At 40.5% G+C, this 17,959-nt stretch overlaps 1 protein-coding gene across 1 annotated transcript in view; it reads right to left on the reverse strand.

Annotated features, from left to right (window-relative positions):
- The window catches only part of LOC129861379 (V-type proton ATPase subunit S1-like), a 29,408-nt gene extending 22,764 nt beyond the window's left edge, over positions 1 to 6,644 (reverse strand). The window contains exon 1 of the mRNA XM_055932771.1: positions 6,325 to 6,644. Coding sequence (XP_055788746.1) covers positions 6,325 to 6,455 — 131 coding nt within the window. The 5' untranslated portion in view covers positions 6,456 to 6,644. The remainder of the gene's footprint in view (positions 1 to 6,324) is intronic.
- Between the last annotated feature and the right edge of the window lie 11,315 nt (positions 6,645 to 17,959).

Here is a 17,959-nt window from a genome sequence, read left to right on the forward strand (position 1 = left end):
ACAGCTGATGCTCTCATGCATGCTTCAGTGTTACTTGCCTCGAAGTGAGCATAGAAGTGATTTAGCTCGTCTGGTAGGCTCGTGTCACTGGGCAGCTCGCGGCTGTGCTTCCCTTTCTAGCCTGTAATAGTTTACAAGCCCTGCCACATCCGACGTGCGTCAGAGCCGGTGTAGTAGGATTCAATCTTAATCCTGTATTGACACTTTGCCTGTTTGATGGTTTGTCAGAGGGCATAGCGGGATCTCTTGCAGGCTTCCGTGTTAGAGTCCCGCTCCCTGAAAGCGTCAGCTTTATCCTTTAGCTCAGTGCGGATGTGGCTGTAATCCATGGCTTCTGGTTGGGGTATATACGTAATGTCACTATGGGGGACGACGTCGTCGATGCACTTATTGATGAAGCTGATAACTGATGTGGTGTACTCCTCAATGCCATCGGAAGAATCCCGGAGCATATTCCAGTTTGTGCTAGCAAAACAGTCCTGTAGCTTAGCATCTGCTTCACTTTCTTATTGACAGAGTCACTGGTGCTTCCTGCTTTAGTTTTTGCTTGATAGCAGGAATCAGGAGGATAGAGTTATGGTCAGATTTGCCAAATGGAGGGAGAGGGAGAGCTTTGTATGAGTCTCTGTGTGTATCGTAAAGGAGATCTAGAGTTGTTTCCCCTCTGGTTGCACATTAAACATGCTGGTAGAAATTAGGTAAAACGGATGAGTTTCCCTGCATTAAAGTCCCCGGCCACTAGGAGCCACGTCTCAGGATGAGCGTTTTCCTGTTTGCTTATGACCTTATACAGCTCATTGAGCGCAGTCTTAGTGCCAGCATTGGTTTGTGGTGGTATATAGACAGCAACGAAAATACAGATGAAAACTCTCTAGGTAGATAGTGTGGTCTACAGCTTATCATGAGATACTCTACCTCAGGCGAGCAAAACCTTGAGACTTTCTTGCACCAGCACCAGCTTTTGTTTACAAATATACATAGACCACCACCCCTTGTCTTACCAGAGGCCGCGGTTCTACCCTGCCGAAACCACTTAAAACCCGCCAGCTGAATGTTCGTAATGTCGTCATTCAGCCACGACTCAGTGAAACATAATATGTTACCGTTTTTTTTTTTTTTTTTATTAATTTTTTAAAATAATTTTTATCCCATTTTCTCCCCAATTTTCGTGGTATCCAATCGCTAGTAATTACTACCTTGTCTCATCGCTACAACTCCCGTACGGGCTCGGGAGAGACGAAGGTCGAAAGCCATGCGTTCTCCGAAGCACAACCCAACCAGCCGTACTGCTTCTTAACACAGCGCGCCTCCAACCCGGAAGCCAGCCGCACCAATGTGTCGGAGGAAACACCGTGTACCTGGCCCCCTTGGTTGGCGCGCACTGCGCCCGGCCCGCCACAGGAGTCGCTGGAGCGCGATGAGACAAGGATATCCCTACCGGCCAAACCCTCCCTACCCCGAACGACGCTATGCCAATTGTGCGTCGCCCCACGGACCTCCCGGTCGCGGCCGGCTGCGACAGAGCCTGGGCGCGAACCCAGAGACTCTGGTGGACCACTGCGCCACCCGGGAGGCCCCTGATGTTACCGTTTTTAATGTCCCGTTGGTAGGATATACGTGATCGTAGCTGGTCTATTTTATTATCGATTGATTGTACGTTGGCTAATAGGACCGACGGTGAAGGTAGATTATCCTCTCAGCGTCGGATCCTTACACCCGGACCTTCATCCCCAATACCTCCGTCTCTTTCTCCTGCGAATGAGGGGGATGAGGGCCTTGTCGGGCATCTGAAATAAATCCTTCCCATCCGACTCGTTGAAGAAAAAGTACTCCAGTACGGGGTGAGTAATGTCCTGATATCTAGACGCTCTTTTCGGTCATAAGACACAGTGGCAGAAACATAATAACAAAATAAATTACAAATAACGCAAAAAAACACAAGTGGTTCCGGGATCGTAAAACAGCAGCCATCTGCTTCAGCGCCATTGGTCCTCTCTCGTCAATATGACAATGGAAATGGTATCAGGGGTGGATGGAGAACAAACAACACATTTTTTTTTTTTAAATAACAATTTTAAATCACACAAATAAAGATGCTGATTGTTCTCCATTCTGATTCTGAGCCTTTTGTTAGTGTGGTGTTCATTTTTTTATTTGAATTTTAGTCATTTAGCAGACACTCTTAAGCAGAGTGACTTACACGAGCAATTAGGGTGAAGTGCCTTGCTCAAGGGCAAGATTTTTCACCTTGTTGGTTCGGTGATTCGAACCAACAATCTTTGGTTTACTGGCTCAATGCTCAATGTTCTCAATGTTGGCTCAAATGTAGCCGCTAGGCGACCTGCGACCCGGTTTTTCTTTTTTCAGTGTATGAGACTCACGATGGAGAGTTAGATAAGGTGCAAGAGTTCAATCTTGGTTTCATCAGACCAACAACAAGGCACCTAAATGACTCTCAGACCATGAGAAACAAGATTCTCTGGTCTGATGAAACCAAGATTTAACCCTTTGGCCTGAATGCAAAGCATCACGACTGGAGGAAACCTGGCACCATCCCTACGGTGAAGCATGGTGGTGGCAGCATCATCATGCTGTGGGGATGTTTTACAGGGACTGGGAGACTAGTCAGGATCGAGGGAAAGATGAATGGAGCAAAGAACTGAGATTTTGTAACGAAGTAATGTGCTGAAGCGTACAAATTCCTATTCTTCTACTCTGACATCGTAACTCAGAAGAATGGGATAAGTGATGCTTTTAAATCATAATTTTATCTCAGCAGCCTTTTTATGAGAGAACAATGGTTTAATTTATGCTGGTCAGTCAATCGACTGCTCTTTCCTCTGCCAACCTCTAGCTGACTCGACGGTTAACCCGTCAACTTCTAGTGAATCTTTGTTCTCATTTCAACAATTTGCTACCTTTGATGTTCCAGACGACTTGTACAAGACTTAGGTTTAAAAAAATCCACTGGGGCTGATATGCTTGGTCCATCCCTAGTTATAAATGATGTGGTTAACGGATAAAAGGTAACGTTCTGCTGCCCTCTTCATTGACCTGTCAAAGGCTTTTGATACTGTTGATCACTCACTGCTAACTCTGAGGCTTTTCTCAACTGGCCAAGACCAGGCTGCATGTAACTGGTTTAAAAATGACTTGACATATAAAACTCTATGTGTATCTACTGATGGGTGTTAAATCCGGTTGTCTGGACATTACAAAAGGTGTCCCACATGGGTAAATTCCGAGTCCTGTACTTTTTACATTAACAATACTGACTTGTCAGCAAACAACTGTAACCTGCACTTGTATGTTGATGACACTGTTATGTACGCCCCTCTGGTTGACCAGGCTCTCTGAACTAAAGGCTACCTTCATTGTATTACAGAAAAACTTTATTGACCTGAAATTAGTATTGAATGCAGGTAAAACTAAGTACAGGGCCCTCAGGAAGTATTCAACCCCTTGAATTATTCCACATGTTGTTGTGTTACAGCCTGAAATCAAAATGTAATAAATCATTTTTTTCTCATCTACACACATCAATACCCCATAATGACAAAGTGAAAACATGTTTAGAAATGAAAGACAATCACCAGCTGACAAAATTTCATGACCGCCACAGTCGAAGCTTGTTTTTTCCCCCCAGTTGTCTTGAATGCACTGAAGTTGGAGATTTCCCAGAGTTCCCAGTTGTCTTGAATGCACTGAAGTTGGAGATTTCCCAGAGTTCCCAGTTGTCTTGAATGCACTGAAGTTGGAGATTTCCCAGAGTTCCCAGTTGTTGTGAGATCAGCATCAAGCGTCATCACCGTGTCACACACCCCTTTGCAGTGAGCTGGAGGCAGCAGGCATTTTGAAAACATATCCTTGTTTGAAACCTGAACGTTTTTATCTTGCTTCAAAGTAGCCTATTAGATCTCTTCTCTTTCTAAATTTCTAACAGATATTTTCATCTCTGTCTCGTGAAGCAGCTCGGTGCCCTTTTGACAATAGTGTTTTCCTGCTAATTGCATTATGGAACAAACATTCGCGCGCCTACTGCCTTGCGTGCATTGCTGCATTTATAAATGTGAAGAAATAGTTTATCAACATCTTAAGATAAACGTTCTGATCTGTTTCATCAGACAACATTATCTTTATGTAGACTAGGCCTACTGGTTATATGAATCTGGGATCCATCGTCCAACAACTGTGCCAGAGACTGTTGGAATTGGACATTTCTTTCTCGATGAGCTGACCAATATAATAGGTAGCCTAAACTTTTCATACTATAGTAGATTGACATCGGCTAGTGATTTTGCTGTTATTTACTCATCTTCTTGGCTGAGGAAAAGTAAATGTGAAAAGTTATTTGAACATATTCAAAGTGCACATCAGAATTCGGTAACAAGGACGGCACATAGTTGCATCCTCGACTTGTGATTTCTGTCATTCTGAGCACCGTGGGTGGACTTGCATGTGATTTCTGTCATTCTGAGCACCGTGGGTGGACTTGCATGTGATTTCTGTCATTCTGAGCACCGTGGGTGGACGTTCTGATAAGGTTATGCACCCAATGCATATGGGTCCGATAAATTTCTCAAATGTCCGGCAAATTAAAATGTTGCCAGTTAAATATCCGCCGTCACATTTTTCCTAACGGAAACACTGGAAGAGTGGTATTCAGTGAAGTGTTGTGTTTGCCCCAAACATAATGCTTTCTATTCAGAACATAAAAGTTCATTTCTTTGCCACATTTTTGGCAGTTTTACTTTAGTGCCTTCTTGCAAATAGGACGCATGTTTTGGAATATTTGTATTCTGTACAGGGCTTCCTTATCTTCACTCTGTCATTTAGGTTAGTGTTGTGTATTAACTACAATATTGTTGATCCATCCTCAGTTCTCCTATCACAGCCATTAAACTCTGTAACTGTTTTAAAGTCACCCCTGGCCTCATTTCCTTCTTCTCCGGCAACTGAGTTAGGAAGGACACCTGTATCTTTGTAGTGACTGGGTTTATTGATTCACCATCCAAAGTGTAATGAGTAACTTCACCATTTTTTGTTGTTGTTACCAATAGTTTCCCTTCTGGTAAAAAATGCACTGCTTGACTGAGGGATCTTACGGATAATTGTATGTGTGGGGGTACAGAGATGAGGTAGTCATTCAAAAAATCATATTAAACACTATTATTGCACACAGAGTATTGTGTGTAAGCCAGTGACACAAAATCACAATTTAATACATTCAGGCTGTAACACAACAACATCTGGAAAAGGTAAAGGGGTGTGAATCCTTTCTGAAAGCCATCGCTCCTCCTCCTTTTGACCCGAGTGGCTATTCCTCAGCCTCGAACCTAATGCTTCAATATAGCCTAAATATTTGTCATTTAACTTTTTAAATGTATTTAAAGGTACAAAATGCAGATATAATGTGAACGTCTAGCAACCCAAAGGTTGTGTTCAAATCTCATCATGGACAACTTTAGCAATTTTGCTAATTAGTAACTTTTTAACTACTTAGCATGTTAGCTAAACCTTTCCCTAACCCTAAAACTTTAACCTAACTTCTATCCTTAACCACTGACCTAGCTAATGTTAGCCAAAACCAATTGGAATTCGTAACATATCATACGAAATGGATGATGGACATCAACAAATTAATAAATACCATACGAAACATATCATACTAATATGGAGTGTCTCGGATTTATCTAAAGAATCATACGAAATGTTCTGAGACCAGGTTGGGTACGCATTGCTTATTGGTTGTGTGTGGTGCATCGGCACAGAAACCGGTTGGAAAATGTGCATATATTTAACATAAGTATAAATATAGCGTCAACATATAATTTCCCCCTAGCTGATAATTGTTTGCAGCCGGCTATGATAGTAGTGTAACGAGAGAGGGAGAGGGACCTGGTTTGTGGTGGTCGGTGAGTCCTCAACCTTCTGGCCCATAACACTGTGTGGCATCGACAGTGCCATAAAACCATGCTGAAGATGTGAAGTCGATAACCACGTCTATAAACACAGGGCTGTTATTTGTGGTAGCAATCATTCTTTTTTTAGTTAATTTTACGAGGGGAGAGGGTGTGCACATGTTTTTACAGTACAAGGGGAGGGTCATGTGAAAATATTGTTAATGTTTTTTTTAATGATACTTCGAGTAACGTTTTTTATTTCCCTTACTGGCTAGTGGCTTCACAGATGAATTGCCAAAATATAAGGTGGTTTGATAGCGAGCAAATAGGATCCCCGCTAGGAATATGAATGACAAGATGTCAACCAGCTTGCACAGTGACAAACGCATCCCCAGACCAAAACCACACACACGGCTCTTACCCTTCACTCGTCCATAGCATCAGCGGCACCTGTTCGTCGCAGGTCCCGGCGGAGAAGGTGCACAACACGGCCAGAAACACAGTCACACAACCCCGACCCGATATCATCCTCATCCTCCGCTCAGCCGCCATCTTGAGATGCTCCAGGTTCTCGCTGGGGACTGGTTGTCACTAGTTATCACAGCCACAGAGTAAAAATGGGCTATATCACATGTTATTGCTTTTTGTCTTCATTTAAGGTTATTATTAGGCATTCGGTTAGCAGTGTGGCCCAATTTATGGTTAAAATCCCCTTTTGGGAATAGGCGGGGTTTATGTATGACGTTGTGTTTGTGGTAACTAGTGACGACCCTGCGCACCGCGGAACCGGCAGGGCTTATTCTAAAAACCCGTAGAAGCTAAATCTATGGCTACAGAGGGACTTATCTTTAAAAGGAAGAGTCCTAATTACCAGGGCTGACGGTATCTCTAGGCTAACATATGGCGCTCTATCTTTATATACTTACGGTAAAATAAGCAAGGAGATAGATTCTTTTCAACTTTCTGTGAAGAAACCGTACCCATTACATTAGGAAAACTGTTGTCATGAACACTCATGAGTATGGTGGGCTGAATTTTCTGAATTTTCTTTGTTTTTAGAATATTGGTTCTGAAATAATATCCTATTGGTGAGCCAACTGGTAAATGCAGAGGGTCTTTTACTAAGTTATAAGGAAGTCTTATCACTTTACAAGGTCCCTGTAAAGCCTAAAGATTTTGCAATTGTTTTAGATGCCATTCCCTCAGGTGTTGCTTTATTATTCAGGAACGTGTCAAGACCCTCAGAGCCTACCTTCTATTGACCCTGTTGACTCATCAGTAGGAAAGATTTGTTTCTCTTCTGGTCCATTCAACAACAGAGCGATACGAACCTTGTTTCAGCAGGATGTTGTCATGCCTTATTGGAATGGATTTATTGATAATATCTGTTGGAAAAAGGTTTGGATGTTGCCACACACATACCTACTTGTTAACAAAATTAAGGAAGTTTCCTTTAAAATGATTCATAAATATTATCCTGCCAACCACTATATGAAGAAGTTTTAAGAAAAACATAAACTCAAGTTGTACATTTTGTAATGACCACCCAGAAACAGTGTTGAATCTTTTTTGGCATTGTATTCATGTAAGGAATCTGTGGCAAGACATCAGTAGATTTATAATTGAACAGATTTAGGAAGATTTTACACTATTATGGAGAGATGTACTGCTTGGATTCTTTACCTACGATAGAAATAAGCTGAAACAATTTTATGTAATTAATTTCATTATTCTTTTGGCCAAATTTCATATTTACAAATGTAAATTTACAAACACAACACCACATTTTCTTACCTTACAAAAACAAATTGAACTATATTTTAAGACAATGAAATACTCTAACAAAACAGATGTTAGAATTATAAGTGTCTGTATGTCTGTATATTATTTATATGTTCTTGTGTTCCCACATTTACGTCCTGTATTGATTTGTTAATAAAAAACTTTTTTTAAATATAAATTTTACAAAAGGAACCGGAGGTGCTATCCGGGATCCGGGTGGGCTCCAAGAAGCCAGCTTGACCATACGCTTCTACTTTTGAAAGATAGTTCAAAGTGTATTATTTTGAATGACCAAATTAACATTTTGCTTGCTAGAAACAACCAGATCATTGAAGATTTAAGATTGTATTTTTCTAAATGTCACAGCGCGCTGATAGAAAGATACATTTTATGGCTGACACCTCAGCTAGCAATGCTCAGGCTTCATCCAATGTCATTATGCAGGAAGCAAATGCTTTGATTGACAACTGCCACAACTATGCTGGCCTGACAGACTCCATAGCTGTGTTCGAATGCCCATACTAACATACTGTATACTACATACTGAATGAGTATATACTACATACTATTAGTTCATTTTAGTATACTGTAGACGAACGGTATCCTTTCAGTTGAGCGTAGTAGCTCTTCGGCGGTTTACCGGAAGTTGATGCTGTTGCTATGCAACCTCTTGTTAGCTAGTTAGCATAGCAAATTACTAGTTAGACATTTTACGACAACAGGTGTGTTCTTAAATTCAATCTGGAGTGCCAGAGTGTGCTCATGAATTCAGAGCTTTGTCAGATTGTCCGTTTGTAAATTCAGAGCGCACACTGGATGCTCGGGCAGATTTGAGCGTTTTGACCTTACAACAGCAGTCAAGCACCCAAACTAATGTTGGCTAGCTTGCTAGCTACTTCCAGACACAAATGAGAATGACCACTCTAGCAGAGCTGGTTAGGCCGTTTTCATGATATCCAGAGCGTTGGTGACTAACTGTTGCTGGCAACAATTTAATTAAGCTTTTTTGCAGGACGTTAACTGACACCGGCCGATTCAACCTGTGATCGTAAATTCATTATTCTGCGCTCAGTGCTCTGAAATCGGAGTAGATAGCCAGAGCGAGTTTACAAAGCACCCGAATGTCCATTGAGAATGCACAACGACTATACCATTTAGCTAAAAATCAAGTCAATGAACGTTGGGTAGTTAGTTAGATAGCCTACAGTTGGCAAGTTTTATGTATAAGTAGCCAACTAACGTTAGGTAGCTAGCTAACATACCGGTACATACTGCTGCAATGATATGCTATGTGGTTCCTAAGGCCAGCATAGCTAACAAATTATCAGCCAATATAACATGTAAGGTAACTTATTTGAAAAGTAATTACTTTATGACATTGCTCAACATTGTGTTAACATTTGTGATAATTAGTTAAAGCAATGAATTTGTATCCGCTATCGTTGGACTTCGGCTGCATATTTTCCTCAATTTTCTTCAAATCTGAAAATGGCCACGGCCATTTCCCGAAGAATTGCATTTTGGGCCCTAAAGTACGGAAATAGTGTCCTCTGCCTGCATACTTCATATTTTGGTGAATTTAGTACAACATCTGGGAACTTTTGTCATACTAACTATATCCATACTATGACCAATAAGCATACTATATACTCAATTCACGTCACAAATAGTACAGTTAGTATGAGTATTCGAACACTGCTTATGACACTAGGGTTGCCAAATAACAAAAATTGCCCAATGACCAGTCAAAACCCACCCAAAAGGCCTGAAAATCAGATCAAATTGTATTGGTCACATACGGTCACGACTTCCACCAAAGTCGGTCTCTCTCCTTGTTCGGGCGGTGTTCGGCGGTCGACGTCACCGGTCTTCTAGCCATCGCCATCGCCGCTCCACTTTTCATTTTCCATTTGTTTTGTCTTGTTTTCCTGCACACCTGGTTTACATCTCATAATTACTATGTGTATTTATCCCTCTGTTCCCTCTTATGTCTGTGTGGGGTATTGTTTATTGTCAAGGTTGGCACGCTTCCGGCTGGTTTGCGCCGGGTTTTGTTTTATACCCGTGCTTTGTGGCAGCCGGTACTTTGTACTTGGTTTGTGGTACTTTGTGCTGCCTCACTTGTTCTTTGGGCATTTGTTTTTGTGACACGGTTGCGTTCTGTTCTAATGATTGCCTAAGTAAAGTACTTTGTCCACTCATCTCTGCTCTCCTGCGCCTGACCTCCATGCACCAGCTACACCCACCGTTGACACATACACATGGTTAGCAGATGTTATTGTGATTGTAGTGAAATGCTTCTAGATCCGACAATGCAGCAGTATCTAACAGGTAATATCTAACAATTCCACAACAAAACCTAATATCTAACAAAACCTAGTATCTAACAATTCCACTAAATCTAATATCTAACAAATTCCACAACAAAATCTAATATCTAACAATTCCACAACAACCTAATACACATAATCTGGTAAAGGAATGGGATGAGAATATATAAGTATAAAATATATGGATGAGCAGTGACAGAGCAGTTAAGATGCAATAGATAGTAAAGAATAGATAGTGAAGTATACAGTATATACATATGAGATGAGTAATGCGAGATATGTAAACATTATTAAAGTTGTATTATGAAAGTGACTAGTGTTCCATTTATTAAAGTGGCCAATGATATCAAGTCTGTAGGTAGGCAGGCGCCTCTCTGGTGGCTGTTCAACAATCTGATGGCTTCATTGTGGTTTCCTCAAAATCATAATTATTGCAAGCTATGACAACATAAAGGAATTTGAATTTGTGGCAAGAGAAAAGATAATTTGCCCTTATTAAACTCGCCAGATAATTTTCCATCAGTGGATGTTGGTTTAACTCGTTTGACTGCTGTGATTAAGTAATAAGGCCAATATACCACGGCTAAGGGCTGTTCTTATGCACAACGCAACACGGAGTGCCTGGATACAGCCGTTAGCCGTGATATATTGGCCATATACCACAAACACCCGGGGTGCCTTATTGCTATTATAAACTGGTTACCAATGTAATTAGAGCAGTAAAAAGTAATGTTTTGTCATACCCGTGGTATATGGTCTGATAAACCACAGCTTTCAGACAATTGAACACTACATCCCCAGAGGTTTGTGCTGACTGTACAGAGATTTTCACAACCGGTTAAATGGCATCCCTTGAGAAGGCAAGAACAAGATGTATGTCAGGAGAAGTGCAGTATTATCATAAGGAGACGTATACTTGGAATACGGAGGAGGAATGGAGGGAAAAAGAGAGGCAGAGGAGGTCTATGATAGAGAGGGAGGAAGAGGGTGAGCATGAGTTGGTTAAAAATGGCAGACAAAAGGGAGATGGTTTGTTAAAGTTGTAGAAAATGTAAGCAGAGTGAGTTGAATGCAGGAGGAGGAATGGAAGTGAAGGAGGGCAAAGTATCTGAGGTGGTAGGTGTGGTGAAGTTCTCAGAGCCCGAGGCTTACACCAAGGGTCAGGTTAAAGATGAGTCTATGACAGTAGGAGTGATGTTTTAGGAAAAAGTGGACCCCTGCCTTTTGGCTGATCCATTTGTGGGTTCAGGGTGGGTGAAAACAGAGTTGGGTGCTGTGGAATCTGTGAGGGTAACCAGAAGTGGTCTTGTGATAATTGTTTGTGTTTCTGCTGGTCAGAGGGAGTAGGCGCTCCGTGTTAAACGAATGGGGGCAAGCGATGTGAATTGTTTTGCTCTCAAGAAAAGGGCTCCACTGAAAGGAGTGATTACTGGGGTAATGGTAAATGTGAAAGCTGACCAACTGAAGGGGAAGATTCTCAGTGCTTGTGATGCTCGTTGTTTGGTGTGACTCAGACAGGGTGGTGTGAGTTGTGAAACAGAAGAGTCGTTGTCTGTTCTTTTGAGTTGTGATGTTGAGTCTTTCCCCCCAAAAAGTGATGTTGGGATATAGGAGTTAACCTGTACGAGCTTTTGTGCCGAATTCATTACGTTGTTACAGGTGTCAAGCTTATGGGCAGGTGGCAACAGTGTGTAGGAGGAAGGTTCCTAGGTGTGAGAAGTGTGCCGAAGGGAATGAGACAAAGGAATGTGTAGCATTGGGGGAAGTAGTGGTATGTGTTAACTGCAGGGTCGTCATAAATCTGTTCAATTATATATCCACTGATGTCTTGCCACAGTTTTCTTACATGAATACAATCCCAAAAAAGATACAACACTGTTTCTGGGTGGTCATTACAAAATGTACAATTTGAATTTATGTATTTTTTTTATTCTTCATATAGTGGCTGGCAGGATAGTATTTAATAGAAACTTCCTTAATTTGGGTAATATGTAGGTATGTAAGGCAACATCCAAACTTTTCCCCTATCTCCTTGCTTATTTTACCAACAAGATATAAAGATGGAGCGGCATTTGTTAGCCTAGAGATACTCTCAGCCTTGGCGGCAGGTAGCCTAGTGGTTAGAGCGTTAGGCCTTGGCGGCAGGTAGCCTAGTGGTTAGAGCGTTAGGCCTTGGCGGCAGGTAGCTTAGTGGTTAGAGCGTTAGGCCTTGGAGGCAGGTAGCCTAGTGGTTAAAGCGTTATGCCTTGGAGGCAGGTAGCCTAGTGGTTAGAGCGTTAGGCCTTGGAGGAAGGTAGCCTAGTGGTTAGAGCGTTAGAACTTGGTGGCAGGTAGCCTAGTGGTTAGAGCGTTAGGCCTTGGCGGCAGGTAGCCTAGTGGTTAGAGCGTTATGCCTTGGAGGCAGGTAGCCCAGTGGTTAGAGCGTTAGAACTTGGAGGCAGGTAGCCTAGTGGTTAGAGCGTTAGAACTTGGAGGCAGGTAGCCTAGTGGTTAGAGCGTTAGAACTTGTAGCCTAGTGGTTAGAGAGTTAGGCCTTGGAGGCAGGTAGCCCAGTGGTTAGAGCGTTAGGCCTTGGCGGCAGGTAGCCTAGTGGTTAGAGCGTTAGGCCTTGGCGGCAGGTAGCCTAGTGGTTAGAGCGTTAGGCCTTGGCGGCAGGTAGCCTAGTGGTTAGAGCGTTAGGCTTTGGAGGCAGATAGCCTAGTGGTTAGAGCGTTAGGCTTTGGCGGCAGGTAGCCCAGTGGTTAGAGCGTTAGGCCTTGGCGGCAGGTAGCCTAGTGGTTAGAGCATTTCGCATTGGAGGCAGGTAGCCTAGTGGTTAGAGCGTTAGGCCTTGGCGGCAGGTAGCCTAGTGGTTAGAGCGTTAGGCCTTGGCGGCAGGTAGCTTAGTGGTTAGAGCGTTAGGCCTTGGCGGCAGGTAGCCCAGTGGTTAGAGCGTTAGGCCTTGGTGGCAGGTAGCCTAGTGGTTAGAGCGTTAGGCCTTGGCGGCAGGTAGCCCAGTGGTTAGAGCGTTAGGCCTTGGCGGTAGGTAGCCTAGTGGTTAAAGCGTTATGCCTTGGAGGCAGGTAGCCTAGTGGTTAGAGCGTTAGGCCTTGGAGGCAGGTAGCCTAGTGGTTAGAGCGTTAGAACTTGGAGGCAGGTAACCTAGTGGTTAGAGCGTTAGGCCTTGGCGGCAGGTAGCCTAGTGGTTAGAGCGTTATGCCTTGGAGGCAGGTAGCCTAGTGGTTAGAGCGTTAGAACTTGGAGGCAGGTAGCCCAGTGGTTAGAGCGTTAGGCCTTGGCGGCAGGTAGCCTAGTGGTTAGAGCGTTAGAACTTGGAGGCATGTAGCCTTGTGGTTAGAGCGTTAGGCCAGTAACTGAAAGGTTACTGGATCGAATTCCCGAGCTGACAAGGTAAAAATCCGTTGTTCTGCCCCTGAGCAAGGCAGTTAACCCACTGTTCCCCGGGCACCAAAATCATGGATGTCGATTAAGGCAGCCCCCCGCACCTCTCTGATTCAGAGGGGTTGGGTTAAATGCAGAGAGACACATTTCAGTTGTAGAACTGACTAGGTATTCCCCTTTCCCTACCAGGACTCTTCCTTTTAAAGATAAGTCCTCCTGGAGCCATTGATTTAGCTTCTTCTGGGTTTTTTTAATAAGAGGGTTAAAATTTACTAAGCCACTAGACTTCTGATCCTTAATAATGTGTCACGCCCTGACCGTAGATTGCTTTGTATGTTTCTATTTTTAGTTTGGTCAGGGTGTGATGTGGGTGGGTATTCTATGTTGTAGGTCTAGGTTTTCCTTTTCTATGTGTTTGGCCTGGTATGCTTCTCAATCAGAGGCAGCTGTCTATCGTTGTCTCTGATTGAGAGCCATACTTAGGTAGCCTGTTTTCCCATTTTGAGTTGTGGGTGATTATTTTCTGTTTAGTGTTTTTTCGTCTCCTTACAGGACTGTTTGTTTGTCGTTTTTTTGTTTTGTTCAGTGTTTATTTGATAAAAAATATGAACACTTACCACGCTGCACCTTGGTCCTCCTTCCCCCGACGACAATCGTGACATAATGGTTATGCCTAAATATGTAAGTTCTTCTTTCACTGGAATCCCATAATATGAGGGTGTCACACATATTAATTAATAAAAACAGATATGGTGAGATAGGACAACCTTGCCTAATTCCTCTCTTTAACTCCCAGGCCTGCTGTTTTCAACTCTCTAGAGACAGCAGGAGCGGTAGAGATGCTCTTAATGATCGGCTATGAAAAGCCAACTGACATTTACTCCTGAGGTGCTGACTTGCTGCACCCTCGACAACTACTGTGATTATTATTATTTGACCATGCTGGTCATTTATGAACATTTGAACATCTTGGCCATGTTCTGTTATAATCTCCATCCGACACAGCCAGAAGAGGACTGGCCACCCCTCATAGCCTGGTTCCTCTCTAGGTTTCTTCCTAGGTTCTGGCCTTTCTAGAGACTTTTTCCTAGCCACCGTGCTTCTACACCTGCATTGCTTGCTGTTTGGGGTTTTAGGCTGGGTTTCTGTACAGCACTTTGAGATATCAGCTGATGTAAGAAGGGCTATATAAATACATTTGATTTGATGCTCTACTGTGTCAAATGCTTTATAAAAATCTAAAAATAATATGAAGCTTTCCTCTGTTATCAAGTCTGAGTAGTCAAGTATGTCTAATACTAGTCTGATATTGTTAGAAATATGTCTGTTCCTCTTGAAGCCAGACTGTGTTCCATCAGTGATTGCAGCCAGGACTTCTTTAATTATTTATATTAGTAGTAAGGCTAATATCTTATAGTCATTATTAAGACAAAATGTACGCCAGTTATGAATGAGCAACACTTGTTTTTAATACTCTCTAAAAAATAATTCAGGTAGGGAGCTACTTGTTCAGAAAATAACTTGTACAATTTTGACGTAATTCCATCAATAACTGTGGATTTATTGTCCTTTAGATATTTGATAGACTCGATAGTCTCTTCAACTATGATGGGTTCATCACATTGTTTAGAACATTAGTCAGTGAGTCAAAAAAATATCTGTCGATTCCTGAGAGTATGTAAAGCCATACAATTTCCTGTAAAAATTGCTACAGTAGTTAGCGATTCATTTTTCGTCATATGTAATAACACCATCAATGTTTAATTTGTGGATAGTGTTATTTGTAGAGTGACATTTCTCAAGTTTAAAGAAATAGGAGGAATTCTGTTCTCCTCCCTCAAGACATGTTTTACTAGATCTAATAAAGGCTCCTTCTGCTTTTAATCTACATATATTATTTAGTTTATTTAATCTATATATATTATTTAGTTTATTTAATCTACATATATTATTTAGTTTATTTAATCTATATATATTATTTAGTTTATTTAATCTATATATATTATTTAGTTTATTTAATCTATATATATTATTTAATCTATATATATTATTTAGTTTATTTAATCTATATATATTATTTAGTTTATTTAATCTATATATATTATTTAATCTATATATATTATTTAGTTTATTTAATCTATATATATTATTTAGTTTATTTAATCTATATATATTATTTAATCTATATATATTATTTAGTTTATTTAATCTATATATATTATTTAGTTTATTTAATCTATATATATTATTTAATCTACATATATTATTTAGTTTATTTAATCTATATATATTATTTAGTTTATTTAATGTATATATATTATTTAGTTTATTTAATCTACATATATTATTTAGTTTATTTAATGTATATATATTATTTAGTTTATTTAATCTATATATATTATTTAGTTTATTTAATCTATATATATTATTTAATCTATATATATTATTTAGTTTATTTAATCTATATATATTATTTAGTTTATTTAATCTATATATATTATTTAATCTACATATATTATTTAGTTTATTTAATCTATATATATTATTTAATCTATATATATTATTTAGTTTATTTAATCTACATACATTATTTAGTTTATTTAATCTACATATATTATTTAGTTTATTTAATCTATATATATTATTTAGTTTATTTAATCTATATATATTATTTAGTTTATTTAATCTATATATATTATTTAGTTTATTTAATCTACATATATTATTTAGTTTATTTAATCTATATATATTATTTCGTTTATTTAATCTACATATATTATTTAGTTTATTTAATCTATATATTATCCAGTTTATTTAATCTATATATATTATTTAGTTTATTTAATCTATACACTCTTGGCATTCTCTCAACCAGCTTCACCTGGTATGCTTTTCCAACAGTGTTGAAGGAGTTCCCACATATGCTGAGAACTTGTTGGCTGCTTTTCCTTCACTCTGCGGTCCAACTCAGGAGGTGTGTTTTGGGTCATTGTCCTGTTGAAAAACAAATGATAGTCCCTCTAAGTGCAAACCAGATGGGATGGCGTATCACTGCAGAATGCTGTGGTAGCCATGCTGGTTAAGTGTGCCTTGAATTTTAAATAAATCACTGACAGTGTCACCAGCAAAGCACCCCCACACATCACACCTCCTCCTCCATGCTTCACGGTGGGAACCACACATGCAGAGATCATCCATTCACCTACTCTGCGTCTCACAAAGACACGACGGTTGGAACCAAAAATCTCAAATTTGGACTCATCAGACCAAAGGACAGATTTCCACCGGTCTAATGTCCATTTGCTCGTGTTTCTTGGCCCAAGCAAGTCTCTTCTTATTATTGGTGTCCTTTAGTAGTGGTTTCTTTGCAGCAATTCAACCATGAAGGCCTGATTCACGCAGTCTCCTCTGAACAGTTGATGTTGAGATGTGTATTTTACTTGAACTCTGTGAAGCATTTATTTAGGCTCCAATCTGAGGTGCATTTAACTCTAATGAAGTTACCCTCTGCAGCAGAGGTAATTCTGCGTCTTCCTTTCCTGTGGCGGTCCTCATGAGAGCCAGTTTCATCATAGCGCTTGATGTTTTTTTGCGACTGCACTTGAAATTTTCTGCACTGACTGACCTTCATGTCTTAAAGTAATGATGGACTGTCGTTCCTCTTTGCTTATTTGAGCTGTTCTTGCCATAATATGGACTTGGGCCATCTTTTGTATACCACCCCTACCTTGTCACAACAACTGATTGGCTCAAATGCATTAAGAAGGAAACTAGGCACACCTGTTAATATAAATGCATTCCAGGTGACTACCTCATGAAGCTGGTTGAGAGAATGCCAAGAGTGTGCAAAGCTGTCATCGAGGCAAAGGGTGGCTACTTAGAAGAATCTCAAATATAAAATAGAATGTAGAAAATAGCAGCCTTATTCTAAAATTGTATTAAATTATTAAAAATAATTTAATCAATTTTATAATAAGGCTGTAACATAACAAAATGGGGAAAATGTCAAGGGGTCTGAATACTTTCTGAATGCACTGTACATTGTAATATTGTTGTATGGTGGTATTATACATGTTGTATTGTAGATATGTAGAGGAATAATAATTTTATATGATGTACTGTTTTATCTTTTGTTTTATGTGTAATGTTAGTGCCTTAATGTGTTTGGACCTGCTGCTGCCTTGGCAGGAACTAATGGGGATCCATAATAAACCCCAGGAAGAGTAGCTGCTGCCTTGGCAGGAACTATTGGGGATCCATAATAAACCCCAGGAAGAGTAGCTGCTGCCTTGGCAGGAACTAATGGGGATCCATAATATACTCCAGGAAGAGTAGCTGCTGCCTTGACAGGAACTAATGGGGATCCATAATATACTCCAGGAAGAGTAGCTGCTGCCTTGGCAGGAACTATTGGGGATCCATAATAAACCCCAGGAAGAGTAGCTGCTGCCTTGGCAGGAACTAATGGGGATCCATAATATACTCCAGGAAGAGTAGCTGCTGCCTTGGCAGGAACTAATGGGGATCCATAATATACTCCAGGAAGAGTAGCTGCTGCCTTGG

This window comes from Salvelinus fontinalis, chromosome 8 (assembly GCF_029448725.1).
Source record: "Salvelinus fontinalis isolate EN_2023a chromosome 8, ASM2944872v1, whole genome shotgun sequence".
NCBI classification, from domain to species: domain Eukaryota; kingdom Metazoa; phylum Chordata; class Actinopteri; order Salmoniformes; family Salmonidae; genus Salvelinus; species Salvelinus fontinalis.